General features: G+C 48.4%; 1 protein-coding gene across 2 annotated transcripts; it reads right to left on the reverse strand.

The window, feature by feature from the left end:
- Positions 1-7,311: 7,311 nt before the first annotated feature.
- LOC142589876 (uncharacterized) lies at positions 7,312-18,031 on the reverse strand. Of its 2 annotated transcripts, none has more exons than XM_075701525.1 (2): positions 15,477-18,031; positions 7,312-12,053 (listed from the first exon to the last, which is right to left on the reverse strand). In XM_075701525.1, the coding sequence occupies exon 2, from the start codon at positions 12,046-12,048 to the stop codon at positions 11,440-11,442; it is 609 nt and encodes a 202-aa protein (XP_075557640.1). In that variant the 5' UTR covers positions 12,049-12,053; positions 15,477-18,031; the 3' UTR covers positions 7,312-11,439. The 2 variants fall into 2 exon arrangements, with proteins under 2 accessions (XP_075557640.1, XP_075557639.1); XM_075701524.1 differs by having other exon boundaries at positions 15,036-18,028.
- Positions 18,032-18,677: the final 646 nt, after the last annotated feature.

Here is an 18,677-nt window from a genome sequence, read left to right on the forward strand (position 1 = left end):
AATCGATTAATCGCTTTAGATGCAGGGTTTTTCATCGATTAATTGATGAAGCGAAATTCTTGCCGGGTAGTTTTAAAAAGGTTGAAACACAATTATCTACTTTTGTAGGACCTTATTTTAACGTTTGTTTTAACTTTGTTTGAAATAGAAGTGTTTAAACTCTTGATAAAGGATAATCTTTAGCTTGTTAAATACTACACATAGTTGGCATTAGTGGCGTTTTGAAAGAAACAATATATCTTATGAAACGGCACTTGTGCTGAATGAAAATACATGGCACCAGCGAATCCCTGCACCAGTAAAGTTAAACAAGAAATAAGAAAAAACTTCAAAAGTGAAAGGTGAAGTCCAACTGATATAGGCAAGAAAATGCAATATGCACAGGGGAAACGAAAATTACTGGTTTAGGATTTTAAACGACGTGTTCTTTTTCTGCACAGCGACGGAAAGTCAATTGGCTGGGATGCTTGGGGCGAAACCGACGCCATCTTTGAATGGCCACACAACCAGCATGCGAGAATAGCTGCTCGGACGCTATAGATTTGCTGGAATCGACACGAACTGCATCGCCACGTCAAATTACGTGCTCCAAACCATGCCGTGCCACGTCTTCGGTGGACTGGGGGTGGCACGACGATCAACGACTGGGTTTGCTGTGGCACGCCTTGAATTGCGAGCGCATCTCAAGCCTCTCGCTTTGGGCGGCGTGGTGGCGTGTGCGGTGTGGGAGAAGGCGCTCGGCTACGCATCACTCGTGAGAAACAGTCGACAACAATCGCTCTACCACAGCCGCAGAGTCACTGCTCACATGCAGCCATTCCAGTATACGATTTGAAAATTTTTTTTCGCGCCACTCCTGTGAAACTCTCGAAAACGACTTATCGAACAGGTCTAATCGATTCAGTCGATTAAACGAAAGGTGGACGTCGATGAAAAATTAGTCGTATTGCGGGATACAGTTAATCGATCAATTGATGAATCGTTCATCGATATTGCCAGCCCTATACTTGCTCGTGGATACGGTCCAAGTCCACCTGGGTTCTTAAGAAGATCTTTTACTCGAGCCCTCGCTCCGATTTGGAAACTATAGCCAACGCAATTTTCGTACGTACTAAGATGGAATGTGAATCAGCAACCAGGAGCCCTCACCAATACTGCGTAAGATAGGGCACCAGAATCTCTTCAAAGCCGCTCATGTCCCTCATTTCGTCACTTCCGTTGATACGCCATTTGTAGGAGCGACGAAAAACAACGTCTTCGTTTCCGCTCATTCGTCATTTTGGCGAATAGTAACTCGGCTGTTTTCATTTCATGAACCCTACTTCAGCTTGCCGAAATGTTATGGGAGATTTGTACCTTCCCTGAATCGCACATTCCCGCTCGACGCTCTTTTAAAGAAAATCGTAACGACTTCGCCATTCAGCTGTTGCTTTTGATGCAATCGTTCCGGTCTTATGCAACCCAGAAGAGCCTTTCATAAGGACAGCTGGCTTGCATACGCGTACATCCTTCTCTACGACCGCCTAATTGACATCTTGGCAATTATAACAATAAAAATGAAGATAATAATTTTTAATTACATAATTGATGTCAGAGACTTAAAGATTACTAGCGATTTCTTAACAGGACTCCGAACTACACGCACTTATTATTTCGCGTAATTATTCGCGTAATCAGTGAATGAGTGAATGAATGAATGAATGAATGAATGAATGAATGAATGAATGAATGAATGAATGAATGAATGAATGACAAGTCGCGTGCAGAATAAACAATGTGTGGCCCATTGACGGTCTCGATGGTATACAGTCCCGCTGCACTAAAACACATTTTGTTTTCGCATAGCGAAACTGCATGCAGCGGCACCTTTACCGTACCGTCAGATTGTGAGCTTTGAGCGTGGTAGCTAGCCCGCGCTGCGCACGTATTTGATAGGATTTAGCTGATTAGCTGTGTGCTTTGAAATATGGTCCGGGCGATAATGTTGTAGTAAAACTGTGCTAAAACACATCTTCTTTAGTGTTCTCTGCGTGTGAGCATGCGCACACCATCGATGGCTCTGAGACGCGGAACATTCTTGCCGACTGAACAGTCAGACGTTTGCCTCCCAGCATACCGGCTTCTATAGTCGATATCTAATGAAATCGATGGCTAACCGAAAGCGTACACTGTAAGGTAATTTACGCCCTTAATGATGCATAACGGTGCATAAGGGTGTAAATCGGTCTGCACTCTAAAAACAAATGTACACCCTTTGGGTAGTATCTTTCCACACAACGATAATCGCCACCTGTCTTGCTTGCGTTTCCTTTCTTGAAAACGCTGCGCTCGCTACTTTCCTGTCGATAATGTTCTGTCATGCTGATAACACGCGTGTCGTTCGCGACTTGGTAGCATCGGGCTCGCAGCGTTAAAGAAAGGAAGTGCGGGCAAGACAGATGATGACTATCGTTGTGTGGCAAGATACGACCCAAGGGGTGTAATTTTGTTTAAGAGTGTATAACTAAGGCCCTTACACCATTACGCGTGCGAGGGCGTGAGTTATAGACCAGCTCACACCCTTGTACACCCTTAAGGGTGTATGTTAGCTTACAGTATAGAGTATAGCTCGAAAATGGCCACAGTGTACCTTTGCAGGCGATAAAAACAGCCTACCGCGTCAACTGTGGTTCAGTAACCTCAAGAGCAAGAAACCACGCCGCTTGCTTTGGCATCTTTACCGTTTTATTTATGACCCGCAGGTATTCGGGACACGTAAGATTATAGATAGCGAGATTAGTGTAATCAAGGGCACTTGCGGTCACAATTGCGCTGCATGCAGGGCGAGCTTACAGATCTGATCGAGTTTTACAACCAAACGTAACCAAGCTCTGCCGCGTACTGCACACTGACACAGCGCGCGGTTCGAAAAATCGAAACGCCATGAACACACATAGGCGTCCTCTCCTTTTTTCTGACGACGACACTATTGCACAGTCGTTCTATCGATCGCGGTGTCAGTGTACATGCTGGCGTGTACAGCGCTCGCTGTTTAAGCGGCGTTTAATTTCTCAATACGCTTGTGTTCGACCTCGCTTCTAATCTCTGCTACGGAGAGACGTGCTCTTATCTCGACTGAACAGCGGTGACCGCTATAAAACGATGCCGTTAGCGACAGCGCAAATATGTTCCGTCTCGTGCTTATCCCGCGCATGCCGCTTTATGTTTATCTCGATCATTTTTTTTTTCTTCTTCGAAACGCAGACACCGCTACTTGGCTACCGGGCATTATAAAAAGCCGCCCCGTTTGTTGCCAAGTAAACAAACGTTTGGGAGGGTCGCTTCTAAAAAGTCGTTTTCCGAGACCTATGCGCTAGCGGTCGATGATGGGAAGGCCGAAGCTCGCTGCTCGTTTGAGCGCGTCCAGATAATTACTTCCAAGTCTGCGCTGCTCTCGATAAAGATTACAGGTACACGCGCGGGTAAATATATACAGCCACAAGCATCGTCTCAGAAGGTGCCTAGTCTTCTGCTTATTGTCGTCTGCTCTGTCTTCTGCTCCTTGTTCGTCTTATGCTTACTCCTAGCGGTGGCCAAACGTAAGAAAAAAACAACTCCGAAGGAGGCTAAAATAACACGTCTGCAGACGAATAGAAAAAAAAATAAATGCGTCGGGGCAGAAGCAACAGGAACAGACGAAACGAAGAACTATGATAGCGGTAAAAACAAGACTGTCACGAGCAGGCCCCGCGAGGTGCCGAGTGGCATCAGCCTTCTGCTTATTGCCAACGGTGAACAGACGAAAAAAAAATATTGTAAAGCAGACGGAAAGAAAAACAAACAGTGGAGCAGGCGGAGCAGGCCAAGTAGGAGGAGACCATAACGAAGCAAAGAACTGTCATTGAGGCCGCTAGAAGGCGCCCCAGTCAGCGCACTCGACGCAGGCTGATATGCGCGAAAAAAACCCCCGCCCAACGCGTCTAGAGGGTGAAGTCGATATATTGGACCTTTTTTCGTCCCCCCCTCAGCTACCCCGAAGACCCTGAAACAGGTCTTCTGCGTGTTGGGTACGTTTCTGATCTTTTTTTGTGCAGTGACACGTGACGGGGCTGTTTTGTGGCAACCTTTCGATTGTCGCCGTTGCTGCAGGATCGGCGAGAAAGGCGTCACGTGTTGTCTCGTTGCGGGCTCACCGCACGTTATACAATGAGCCGCCAATAAAGAAAAAAGAGAGGAAAACGCATCTGAAATAAAAAAGCGTCCGTTGCCTGACGTGTCTGTTTTTCGTGGACATTTATTAGGGTTATATTTATAGGCGGGTGTGTTGCGGAGGTGGTGTCGGGCGAGACACGCGGTTTCCTGGGAATCGAAAACGCGAGGTGGTCAACGTGACCGCGGGTATCACACTCCTACATGTTCTATATGTCAGTGTTAGGGATCGGAATAGATTTCCGTTTCTGTCGCATGTCTTCTTTTTCTTTTTTTATCAGGGCGCTGCATCTATAGTTGCAGGAACGTGAATAATAGGTGTGGTGGGACATCACAGGCAACGCTCATTATTCAAAAGAAGCCTTTTATCATTTACTTCAAGCTTGAAAAAAGAACATTACTTTAAGACTACCAGTTAAATCACTAGTATAATTATTTGTAGTAGTTGTTGCTGCACATGGTAGCCCATTATCCTCATATTCTTAAAAGACATTTTAAGTAGTAGTCGTTACTCGAGACCCGATCAGTTGCTTCCTGACATTTTTGAACTACACGTGAGTCTGTGTGTGCGTGTGTGTGTGTGTGTGTGTGTGTGTGTGTGTGCGTGCGCGCGTGTGTGTGTGTGTCTGCTCCTTGAATTCACTCACGGCATCAGAAAACGTGTTTTGTTTATATTGCCAGCACGGCAGTTCAAAGCTCTTCCTGTTAAAGAAACTATTTCTAGCTATCTTTCCCCAACAAAATCGTATTCGCTAAATATAACACTCAAAGCTCGGAAACACTGTGTCTTAGTAAGACCAACAAGTTGTGTGATGCCGCAAGTGAATCCAGGAAACAAAATTAATAAAATTCGGTATAAGTAAATAAATGCAATATTCAATAACCACTATTTCAGTATTTTCGCCGTCAATAAAAAGTGCCGATGGATGCTGGCGTGCTTTCTCGTCCAGCATCTACAGCCAGTTCCGGTGTCTTTTGTAACTTTTATAAACGTGTGATTGTTGTCATCATTGTGACAAACGCGCTCCCTGGTGTCGTGTCACTGAAATACAAAAAAAAAAGACAGAGGCAACGTTCCGAACGAGAAATACGTTTATTTGGCTTTTGACAAAGTACTTGTGATAGAAAAGCAGCGTCGAGGATATTTTGTTCTTGTTTATAAAATACACAAATGCGCTAAGCCGCCAGTGTGTCAGTACGATGAGTGCGATGAGTGCACTTGCAGTAGGTACACTGGTGAGGTTCGCTAACATGATCGCACTCTCATTTGTGCAGTCTTGGTCGAAACTTCTGAAGCCACTTCACTATCGATGAGATCTGCCACCAGGTAATGTCGCACAGCTGGTTTAGGATAGCTTAGAGACACCAAAACATAAAAGAGTAATATGTGACTATGGGCCCTGGCACAAGACACCGACGGTCACAACGTTCTGTGGACTTGCCCAGGCACACGACATGTCTGGTAGCCCTTGCTCAGATGACTTGCCCTCATCAGGGCATGCTGACTTCAGCACGTGAACTGAAGGTGGCGCTCATTACTTGATTTCCTACACGACAGGCTTCCATCAATATATGGTATCTTGTATTAATATAGTATATTGTTTATTGCTGTTCCATAGAGCGGCTCAGTTTGAGTGAAACGAATGATATTTTGTCAGTCTTTAGAAACTCTGCAGATGCTTAACTATGAAGCCTGTACAGAGAGGGAACTTGCAAACTTATCATCTCAAGCATTTTTTCGACTAATAAGTATATAGAATTTATGGTGGAAACACGTGTTTGGAGATCTGTGGGCCACCTTGAAAGATATATCTGGACAGTCTTAGAAAGTGTGTTTTACTACAAAGTTTGTAGAATGTCCTCACACAACTTGTTAACTTATAGCTTCACGCTGCACTCGGCTATGTCCATATCGTTCCTTCAACCAACCTACGTAAAAGTTCATGAGCTACTATTATACTAAAAGGGATTGACTTGTTGATAACGTTAATTTACGAGTATATGCACTCCGTAGAATTTATATAGACGAAAGAGGAGCTTAACAGAGAAAAGTAGCCAACAATAAGTCTCTTGGCAGGCTATGCATTGTTAACATTTTACAAGGTCGCAATAGAGCAAATAGGCTTTTCAACTGGTATTGTATGTGTGCGTTCTCAAGACCTTCTTTCGTCGAAAAGAGGCAAGACATCTCACTAGAAGTCTACAGACAATTTGTGCGCTGTTTAAATATTTATAAGGTGGTCAGTCAAGGTAACGGCTAACAGGCACACTAGTAGGCAGGCTGATGACATGTATATTCCAGTACTCAGTGGCCACTAAATTTTCACAAAAACAGCACCATGCCTTATATCGTATGTAAGCAGTTTTTGGAGTACGCCAGCGTTGGACGGCCTTCCAGTATACTTACTTTTAAGAATATGGACTGTCTGTAGCGAAAACATTCAGCAAATATATTTAATTCGGTCTACAAAGATGGCTAATCACGATTACGGTTGTTTAAGTAAATATGCATTGGCTGTCTATGTGCACCAGACGTCTGTGGACATCACGCATACTTCGTAGTGAAACATATCCGTGGGCCTCGTATATTTTCCCGGCGGTATAAAGGCACCGAGCATCAGAGAGAAGGTGCTCCCGACTCTCCCGGAGCTACGGACGTCCACTGCAACACGGTCATGACGGCCGATTGCTTCGGTCGTTAAGTGGCTCTGGAACTTTTGCTCAAGACTGCACAGCGTTAGCTTCAAACGTACAAAGGGGAGGCAAGGCAGGCTTTCTGTCTGTCTGCGCTCATTGTCAGTGCGTTCTGCTTAATGAATGGAACTTTTGGTGCTCTTCTGCGACACAGAGAGGTTCGATTATAAAAACAACGTTTTGTATCTGACAGGACTTCAGTTTCTTTTTATCTCTGTTCCTTTAGTCAGAATGTGCAGAATACTGGACGATGTGTTTAGTGCTTTTAGAGACAAAGAAAGAGCAAGCAAGGGACCAGCAGGAGAAAAAAAGAAAAGAAAGGAGGAGGACGGAAATGCGAAAGCACGAGAGATCGATACACAGGACGGAACACACACCCGCGTACGATGCATATATCACGAATGCGTCCGCGCGCACCCCCTCCCCCCCCCCCCCCCCCGCAAGGAAAACACTGCGTCCGCGCACGCAACTTAAAGCTCGTCACGGAAGCCCAGGCACGATGTAGCAGCAACAACACAACTAATCAAGGTCACCCGTGAAAGCTAGCAAACAGCTGCTTCTCTTCTTCTTTTTTCTTCTTCTAGAATAATAAGCGGTACTTGAAGGTCGCGAACTGTCTAGCACTGATTGCCACGCCATGCTCGATCCGTCCTGCACGCTGATTCATAGGGTAACTTCCGTTGAGGCGAGTGACGCCAAAATGGAGTTCATTCGGCCAGTTCCTTCACTTCTTCAGTGTACAGAAGTCAAGCTCGTTGAACGTATGTGGGCATAACACGGGCTTGATTGTCCGTAGAATGGATATTGTATAGACAATGCGTAGAGTTCTAAGTTCACTGCAAGCTACGTTGATAATGATGATGATCATGAGTGAACTTGTGTTTTGAAATGGGGCGGTGTCATGTGACACAGCACTCCAGTATGCTATTCAAGTTGCTACGCACTGCACTTGTCAAGGTACTGCGTGATGCAATTTGCATCCCCTGTTGTCTACAATTATCACGTTACGCTGCAACTATGTGCCAATTTTTATTCGTCTACGCTCTGGTTCCTCTTTCTCATGCTCCAGAAGTCTCTTTCCATTACTGTTCTTTAAACCATGGAGCTTCGTGGATGCAGACTCTGGCATTATAACAACAAGGTAGCTGTATTTATTCCCGCACTATTTCTGCGTACTATGCACAGACCATTTTCTAGGAATAAACCTCCTATTCTATAACTTCGCGTTCGTAAACAGCCTTTTCTGGCCTGATAAAGAAGCGCGCTGCCCGTCTAGTTATCATAGCACGTCTCTTTCTTTATATTTTTTCATATGTACGTTATAGTTTTACACTGTTGTGCGTTTCGTTATCTTCTCTAGCTAGTGCTAGCGCCTCGCCTGTCTCGCTGAAACCTTTGCGCTCTCTATTGTCACACTGCATGTTCTATGGCCTATATAGACTTACTGGGCATTTCTCTCCTTATTTTTCGCCGCTACAGATGGATAAACATTCTTGCTGCCCGTTTGAAGTCTTCTTGATATCCTCCACTGGTCGGCCCACGCTCGTACGGTGACGCCGGCGCCATCAAGTAGTAAATCGCACAACTTTTAATTTCCAGTCACCGCGTTCTGAAAAAAAAATTAAGTAAGGGGCGAGTGACCCCTAATTCCCAACACACTTAATCACCAGGACTTGGCTGTGGCGTCAGAAGCCACCCAATCGGTCAATGAAAGTTAACCCCGTAAGGTCCACAATCGTCATCGACGTCACTGGTTCATTTGTTTAGAGACACACCAAACATGGAAGCGGAGGTGCCTTTAGAGTCATAAGCTTCGCAGACGCAGCTTTTAAGGCATTTGCTCTTGTCTATCGTGATCGCGGTATTAAATGCGCAGAAAGCGCTGTCTACTTGGTGAGACTTAAATTTTGTTGGCCTTGATTGCTGTTTGCCGCGGCTAGCCACGCCTGGGCTGGGCCTTCAAATGCCGTATGGACGTAGGCAATGACCACACACCTTTACCCTTAATATCTTTGCGTGATAACCATGGGTTAAGTCATCATTTCAAGAGAACATAATATTTCCGTATATGAAACGTAACGTATTATTTGTTAAGGATCTAGCAACCGGTTCCCGGCTGGACCTTGATGACGGTGCACGAAACCTCTCGTGGTTAGGTCACGCTATCCTTGATTTAAGCTTTCCTTCCAATCAAGGCCACTACGCAGGTATAAGGCCATTGCGTTGGTCGATACGGCATCTTGTTTTTCGCTCAGTTTTAAGCTCGTGATGGACACAAAAAACGTCTGCACACTTATTTTCCTTCGGAACAGGTACATACAACAGTGACACGTGTTCGAAAAAGCACAAGCTGCGTGGTGTACACTTCGTAGATAATGACTGATTAGCGGAAGCATGGTAACAGAGACGAGAAAGACATGACGAAAGAGCGGACAGTTAAGCCTTCAACGCTGATATATACAGTACATTCGTACGGATCGCCAGCAGCGCGGTTAGAGTTTTGATCCCATGGTGTAAGTGACGCGATTCGCAAGAAGTGAAAACTTGGTCGTAGCCCTGCTGTCACTGCGAGAGACTTTCTCCAATCGCGGGCGCAGATGAGGCACTACCTTAAATACGAGGTCTAGGTACTCCGTCCTTTTTACACGCTCTCATTTTTTTCCCCATTCACCGCCATATTGGTTCACAACGGGCGTCTCCAACCAGCACAGAGACGTTGTTGCTAGGAACCCTAGGCACCTACTCTCGTTTACTTTCAGCGCCTTAAAAACGGGTGAGGTTTGGCTTAGACGCGTGACGCAATTGTGGCGAACGCATAGGTGAACAAAGATGTGCACTCCACACTTTGGTGTTCTTTAGTGGGCTTTCCGAACGTTAGTGACGCTGCGGAGGGCTCCCCTACAGTCAGCTCCCCTGCAGTCATCAGGCGAGAAATAAAGCTGGCATTATAGAAACCGTACCTTTGCGCATGTGATGCATGATTCGGCACTGTGGCGGATCTGTGTCGGCATCAGTATGCGCACGCTGACGAAAGTTTCAGTGAGGCTCAACTCGCTCGACTGTTTTCGCCGTGAACCAGACTTTGTGAAGAACCGCGACTTACCGGCCCCGTGGAATGCACCGTTATCCTTACTAGGAGCGCTGCAGTTCGTACCATGCGATAACTCGCTGGACGCGGGACTTCGCGTCTTAGAACTAGCATGCCGCGTTTCTGTGTGCTTCGAGATTCCCAGGTACGCACATCGGCCATGCGAAAATGTCAGTATGTAGTCTTCGACAAACACTCCACGCAAAGCTTCCCGGCAGTTAGATGATGATCTATACTGATTCTTCTTCCACACTAAACTTTATCGTATTTTCTGATTACCAACTAGTCTGCGGCCGTTACAAGCATCTCCTATAGCCACACCTAGTTTTTGATTCGACTGTCTCGAGAAGTCCCACGAGACTTTCTTTTGACGAAGTATCTCGACGAGGGATAACTACTCCACACAATGTGATTTTAGCGTCGTGTTCATGAAGGGTCGTCAAGAATTCGCTAAAAAACTCGGCAGGTATTACGAAGCCGGCTACTGGTCATGCATCCAAAAAGTAGAAATATCTTTTTTCTCTTGACGTATTAACTATTACTCCACGCACGTTGGTACTGTGGGCATGCATGCAACTGCGGCGAATATGGTTAATTCGCATCTTCTGGTGACCACATGGCATTAAAGCGGTAGGATGCTCCTTATTTCTATATCCACAGCGTCGGTGTTCGTCCGTACGATGTCGTCACGTCTATATCAACGTACGCTGTGAAGGAGGACGTCAGAGTTATCATGAAGTATCATGACGAGTATCGCTTGTGGAGGCACCATAACGCTCGCCGCAACACTACACTCTATGGACGCTCGTCGCACTTCTCAATGCTTACCACTCACAGAGAGGGACCGTTGCCCAAGTATCCAAACGGCAGGCATCTTAAGAAAACTTGTTGAAGCTTACGCCGATGAACAAGGCACAGGGCCACTAGCAGTATAATATTTGCCAGAGATACGTGCCACCACAATTTGAAGTCGGCGTCACTGCACACTTGTGGACCACATTTGAAGCCGGCGTCACTGCACACTTGTGGCTTCCACAGGCGTATCCGGTATTCCTGAGTGAAGAAGTCATGAGACACTGACAATGACCACCGTCAACGTTGCTCTGTGGTGACGTACACAGAGCGCTCGTTACGACTTTCAAAAATCACCACATGTCTATGGACGTCTTCAGTGGGTAGTGGGACTAGCACCCGCATTGCTGGGTTCTGTTCGAAATGGTTTCGCTAAGTCCCGCCGTTCAAGAAGTCACGACAAACGAATCACCACCACAATTTCTCGTAGACCTGTGATCCATAATAGTCTTCGACATGTCCTGAGGGCACTCGAGGACCACGAGGGCGTCTCAGCTATGCATGACGACCACTGTCCACAGCTCCTTGCCATGCGCGTCGAAAGGACCTCAGACAGGCGCTCCAGTGGGCATGCCACGAAGCACAATCAACCGTCACCAGCCGGACGGTGCCCTGGGCTAGGTGTCCGCGGCACTTTCTTCAACCTGCAAGGGTTCGACGAGTCTCTGGGGGTCCAGGAGCAGCGAGTTCGCGCCCGTGCCCGCAGCACCAGGGGCATCACCCGTGGCAACACCGCTACCGCTGGCACCGGGCGCGACCCTCCTGGACTTGCTGGGCGTCGTGGCGTCGTCCACGTTCGTGTCCTTGGTGGTCTTTCCGGTCGCCTTGTGAAGGGCGCGTTCCAGGAGCGTCTCTTTGGAGTCTGACTGCTGGAAGCGTTGCGCTCGCCGGCACTTGATGATGGTTTCCACCGAGAGCAGTAGCACGAGGAAGCCCATGACGATGCACGTCGGTCCAGCCACGATGCAGGGCGCCTTCCAGGGTCCTCCGCGGAGCAACACGCCCACGGTGGTGAGCGCCACGCCCAGAGCGCCCAGCGCCAGTCCGCAGCCCACGATGCAGAGCACAGTGCCTCGAGTAGCGGCCAACCTCCTCCGGTCCTGCAGGTCTCGCTGCAGTGCCCGCCTCTTCATCTCGTACTCGAGAGCGTTGGCCTCCTGCTCGCGGCGCATGGCCTGCTCCTGCAGGTCGAGCTCCCGCTTGCGGCTTATCATCCATGACAGCATGTTGCCTGCGGCCGAAGGAAGAGGTCCCACCAGTTAACTGGTTTGTTGAACGAGTGATTGACTGACAGTGCGGCTGAGTGATCTATTTAATGACTAACTTCTTAAATGGTTGACTAATTGACTGACTGACTGACTGACTGACTGACTGACTGACTGACTGACTGACTGACTGACTGACTGACTGACCGACCGCCTGACCACCTGACCGACTGACTGCCTGACTGACCGACTGACCGCCTGACCGACTGACCGCCTGACCGACCGACTGACTGACTGACTGACTGACTGACTGACTGACTGACTGACTGACTGACTGACTGACTGACTGACTGACTGACCGACCGGCTGACCGGCTGACTGACTGACTGACGAATTGACCGAATTAATGATTGTTTAACTTACCAAAGCCACACACAAGTGACACAGACGTCGTAGCGAGGGGCTCCACATTAATTTGGCTAGCCGGCATTATTTAACGTGTGCGCAAAGCTAAACATAAGAACTTTTTCCGGAGCAATAACGTACCCGTCAACTGTTACACGGGTGTGACGAGTCAAGTTAACGTGTAGCCTGACCAGCATTGTTGCCTGGGTGTGACAGAGTTCACCGGCGAACGCGCTATTTGGAGTACTGTGCTGGTCAATTTATTGTCCAACGTCACAGCGCCTCTACGGCCAGTCGTTATCGTAGCATTTGCTTTAGTGACGATGTCAACAAAACCGTGCATGGCAAACCTCATTGCCTGACTTGTACGTATACACATAAACACACTGACACGCGGATAGGCACTAACTATACTCACAAAGCTCCTTTAAAACTCGCATATCTCAAAAAGCGTGTCTCTGTTATCCTTGCGTATACCTTATTTCTCACCCAACACCATGGAATAGCACGCCAAGCCATCAGCCCGGTTAGCACCTGCAGATTCACTTTATACAAGGCCTTATATATGTACACCTTATGTATGTACCTTTGAAACTCGTAGACATATGTCCGGCGGTCTCATGCGACAGGGCGAAGAGATATGTGGAACCTTAAACCACTATACACTGCTTATATCTGTCGAGTCAGCTTAACCGAGCTCGGGACCGCTTGAAAAGTAAGCTACCGATCGGCGCAACTCGAAAGCGAAGCGGTGGCTTCCCGCTCCTCAAAGAAAACAGAAGAGCACGGATCGTTCTCGGCCGGTCTTGCACGTTTTATTGACACAGGCGAGCGAACGGAACCGGCATATTTCGGGCGCAGATGTTTATTTATCGAACCAAGGGGCGAAGGATGTTGGCTCGTTCGGGTTGAGGCTTGCTTCGTTCGCCTCCTCAAGTGTTCCGGCTATGCACATCTCATCACGTTATAGGCGTTAAGTACATGGAGCTGATGCTGTACAGGCTTTGTTGGACGTGATGTTGGCGCATCGCTGCTGACTTTCCCTAGAGATGTGGCATTGCATTATTCTAGGTATTAAAGTAAGGACTCTCTCAGTTACGCAGGATGGAACTAAATTTTGAATCAAGGTGATATCTAAAGAGCGTGCCTGATAAATAGAGTACGTATATGCACAGTATGATAAAGTGTGAATGCTCATATGTGTCAGCAAGCCGTGCGTATGCTTTCGAGGCCTATGTTACACTTTCCTTTGCGACGAGGAATGTACACTGGAGATAGTTGCTGAAACTCGTTGCAAGCAATTCGAGGCTACGCCTACAGTTAAAGTTGCGTGTTCTCATAAGTTATACAGGTACCATTACGGGTTTCCTAATAAAGCATGTGACGTTTAGATTGAAGTCAATGAACTACATGTTGAAGAATTGCAGTACTTGTAGGGGAGGAGGAGGAAAGAAAGAGAGAAGGCAGGGATGTTAACCAGAAATGCGTCTGGTTGGCCACCCTACTGTGGGGCACGGGGAAAATGGAATATAAAGATGAGATGGAGAGAGGGAGGGGGGTGGAGCACTTGTAGACTCTCTCTGCTGGATGCTCGAGGCATTGCTTTTACGGTGAAGGTTTTTTTTTTTTTGTTCTCATTAGCAACACAGGTCAACACCACCAAGACAGGCGTGGTTCTGGCTTTTCTCGCAAACAAATTTCGTTTTGAACCACACTAATCGTGAAAAACTTTTTGGTAGGTACGATTTCTTCAGAGCCGTGATGTTGTGTTATGGTCGCCAGCTTGCTTCGAAGTAGGTAACCAAAAACTGAAATACATCTTTGGTTTTCGGCGCAATATTCAATTGCAAAAGGACGAAACAACGGCGGAAGGAGGACAGAAAAAAGAAACGGGCAAACGCGAATTCGTCCAAGCCCACTCACGTTCCTCTATTCAGTATTATTCAAGTCCGACGTTCGTAGGCGAAAAAAGTGAGCATCCGGACAGAAAGAGCTTCTGTGTAAAATAAAATACAAAGTGCCAAATATCGCCGAAATTCGCGTGCCCTAAATACCCACGCAGATACCGGCGTCGGCGAATTCGCCTGAACAAGTAGAAAAAGATCCTTGCGTTCGCATTGCGATTAAATAAAACATTGCAGTTGCGATTCAACAGGCATCGAGCTAGTCGTGTGTTTTCGTTACATACCTTAGGGAGCTTGAAAGTATGCGCATATACTTGTAATCTCATTATATACTTGCGGCATCGCTTTTCTAAGAGCTGACCATACGTAGACGACCAAACCTCCCTGTTTCAAGTAAAACAAATACTCAAGCCACGCTCACGAGAACTTTTTCTTTTGAGATCACAAGTCATACCTGCTTACCCGCCGTGGTTGCTCAGTGGCTATGGTGTTGGGCTGCTGAGCACGAGGTCGCGGGATCGAATCCCGGCCACGGCGGCCGCATTTCGATGGGGCGAAATGCGAAAACACCCGTGAACTTAGATTTAGGTGCACGTTAAAGAACCCCAGGTGGTCGAAATTTCCAGAGTTCTCCACTACGGCGTGCCTCATAATGAGAAAGTGGTTTTGGCACGTAAAACCCCATAATTTAGGTCATACCTGCTTGTTACGTCCTTGTCTTCCGCACTTGTGCTTCTTAATGGTCTGCTCGCTGAATACTTCGGCTCTCTCGGGCAGTCTGTCACGCTGAAACCCAGCGATCACCGGCTGATTAAGAACCAGCGCGCGCAGATTTGTTTGACCGGTCGCTCATTGGGTGCACGATGCGTAGTCCCCACTTTTTCGCTTCCCACATCTCCTGATTCGACGCGACGTCTTCGGCGGCTGCTGGCCGTTTGGCCCCCCGACTCCCGAGTCGACACGACGCATGGAAAGTATGAGCAGAATTGGGAAACGGATTCATCCAAGCTGACCGTATGCCATACAGGGTGCAGTGGTCCGCAAAAAAGACGGGGAACGTAATTGCGGTCACGGAGCAGCTACAAGCACTCTTGCGTGGTGTTTTTTTTTATGTAGTCTTGTATAGTTCGTTGTACTCACAGTGCGGGGCAACGGCGAGGTTCCACGACGTAGGATCAGAGGATCAGAGATAGCAGCTCTTCGACGTGACTTCCAGAAAGCGCCGTGATCGAGTCAGGCTGCCGTCTCTTACATAAACGTCCGGAGAGGTGCGCGAGAAAGCGAAGATGGTGACAGCTTCTGTCAAAACGTACCTAAAGATTGATAGGTATGTCCAACTGTTCAGGATCGCCCATTCAACCAAATGTGATAGCAGCCCGTTTCTGGCTACATCGCCACGTCGCCATCGCCATAGACCACACGCCAGATGGGATGGTCGGCATCATGAGAACGTTTCAGCTCAGAAGTCTGCAGGGCTGGTAGCCTAGTGCCGTTATAAGAAAACACTAGACGGGCGAAGCTCACGGCACACTGCAGCGGCTGACGAGGTGACGCAAACAACGCAGTATGTGCACTTGAAGGCGACTGAATCTCGTAGTTACGCGCTGCGTCAGCGCACCTGTCGGAACGCGCTTAGAAAAGCGGCAGTTGTTGGCTTCAAAAAAGCAGGTGGTGGTTGATACGTTCAACGCTATCCAGGCAGTGAGACTCTTTCTCTACGATCATGACTTGAAGTACCCAGTGCAGATATACTCCTAGCAGACGACAACAACAGATCTAGAACAGACGACGCAAGGAAGCAGAAGAATTAGGCGATACTACGCGTACCGGAGAAGACTAACTCGCGTCAGAAACAGAAGCTCTGATTCATAAGATGAGAAATGTCAACGAAATGTCAAATGCATGCCAAAGAAATGTCGAATGCTCAACGGCCAGTAGCATGAAAGTGAAGGCCAGACTGCTAGGATTCAGTTTCACGAGCGATGATGCACAAAGGGTAACAGTGCAGTGAACAGATTATACAGGCTGCACCCGAAGCGCGCTAACTAACGCTGACATCGGACGCTTTGCATTGCTGCAGAATGCAATATTATAAGGAAGTAATGTTCTAAAGCACGCTGTTCTCCGATGCGCAGCACCACAAGCAGACGAATTTGCTTCACTAGCGGGTGCCGAGCTTTGAAACAAAAGAACTGCGCCTTGTAACACAAGGCGTTAAGCCCGAGTTGTATTAGTGTGCTTTAAGAACAGTCGTACAAACTCACTCTAATATTTCTGAGCCAGGAGGCGAAGAGTAATAAATGCTGTGGCTCATGACTTCATGCGTGAAGTCTTATAGAATCGCGGTATAGACCATACGGCAACTACAGATCATAAAACAGGTACAGTCAGCCGGTACGTCTCATCACAAACAGACCAGCGGGATAGACAGGTGATACGCTGTCATTATGAGTTTCTGAGTGGAGAAAAAAAAGAAGGAAATGCTGTGCAGTACTACGACATAATGACAGTACTACGCACTGTCATTCCGGACTCGAAGAGGGCTGAGACAAGGCGTCCCGAAGAAACAACGTATCCGTTGTCAACGGAGCCGCAACAAGCGATACCAACCAGCTGACACCTAACATCGAACTGCGCATAGTTATTACTACATCCTCGCCAGAAGCAGGTAAAAACGAGCCATTATGTGTCACAGACATTAATTGCACGGGACCTGAAGCAGACGAACTGCAGTGGAGCGCCGACGAGGTTGATGCACTCAGTGCATGCCAGTAGGCGCAGAGGAGCTCCCGTTTATAGCAGAAGTCATTAATTCACTGCGCAGCACGTGAAGCAGACAAACTCCCGCATATTGCAGACGTCGGATGCTCTCCGCGCACCAGCTTTTCCAGAACTTTCGTCAATGACGTAGAAGGCCCACCGAGTTCGCGGCGAGAGAAGGGGGGTGGCATCCGTTTCCTTTTGTGAGCACACAAATTTCACTCGCTTTGCAGCAGCTGAATCAGAAAATATCACGCTGGTTAGACGACAAGAGCTCTTTTCACGGTACCTCCATCCAAGTACACAAGCTCATTCAATGCACTGTGCATTCGTAGCACACGGACTCCGGTCCACGGCAGGCGACGTTTCACTCAATCCATGGTGCATTTGTGGCGAACGAACTCCGGTCTGGAGGAGACGGCGTTTCACTCCGTGCGCAGCGCGCTTGAAGCAGACGAACTCCAGTTCAGAGACAGACGGCGTATCACTATGCGCAGCACGCCTGAAGCAGACGACGCGCACCCGGCGAGAGCTAGCAGACGACGACGGCGGCGTCCGCGCAGACGTTCGCGGGAAACAAAAGGGGAGAAAGAGCACCTGACGCGAGCTGTTTCTCGGCGAACGACTCCTGGGAGGATGGTGCGGGCAGGGAGGTACGAAACAATCCGGCGACAAAAGCGCGCCGTGCGGGCATTGTCTCCCTCCGCGAGCGTTTAAAGCGCGACTGGCGACTGGCCCTGCGTCCGGCCGGCTTGGGGGCCAATGTGAGTGGCATTGATCGAGCGGCGGCCAGCCTATATTGGTCGCCGATGATCGCTGTGGTTGCCTAGACGCGGCGACCCGTCGCTGCATCGTGGACGCGTGCGCGAGCTGATGATCGACTACTCGCCGCTTCAAGGCTGCCTGCCTCGCACGAGCTGCGGGTCGGGGCACTACATTCATTTGCCGTTTCCGACGGACGCGCGAATCAACAACGTAAATCTTGCCGCGGTGCTCGCGTTTCCCTCTGAGCCGTGCGCCCGCTGGCAGCGAGAGAGAGCGCTGGCAGCACTCGCGCCGCTTAGCGACCAATCGCGGAAGGAAAGGCGTGCTTTATTGAGGCGCGGCACGCGCTTCGTATACCTTTGTTTCCCATATGTAGGCCGAGGTCTCAGGTGAAGAAGGATGCACAGCTGCCAGAGAAATGGCAGTGCATGCACAAACCGACGGATTGGTTTACTAGACTGCATTCAGGCATTCTAGAGGCGTATTATTTATTGCTTTCATTGCTTTTTAGAGCGCAGCTCTTTGGCGTCCGTTCCTGGGTTTCGCGTCGGCGTCGTCGTCGGCCTCGTAACCAGCTCCGCCCCCCTTTCATCCCCCCAGCGCTAGCAGCGATCGACTGATACCGCTGGATGCCGCTGACGCCGCTAGAGAGTCAAGATAACGTGACTGCATAGAACACCGTCGCCGCCATGCAGAAAGAGGAGGAAAGGGTCCCCCCCCCCCCTGTTCTTGTGTGGCGGATAGGGTGCTCTTCAGTTGCCGACGCGCCGGTTATTCGTTGTCCCTGAAACCAACTCCGCAGCTGGGGTTGACTCA

Source organism: Dermacentor variabilis, chromosome 8 (genome assembly GCF_050947875.1).
Source record: "Dermacentor variabilis isolate Ectoservices chromosome 8, ASM5094787v1, whole genome shotgun sequence".
NCBI classification, from domain to species: domain Eukaryota; kingdom Metazoa; phylum Arthropoda; class Arachnida; order Ixodida; family Ixodidae; genus Dermacentor; species Dermacentor variabilis.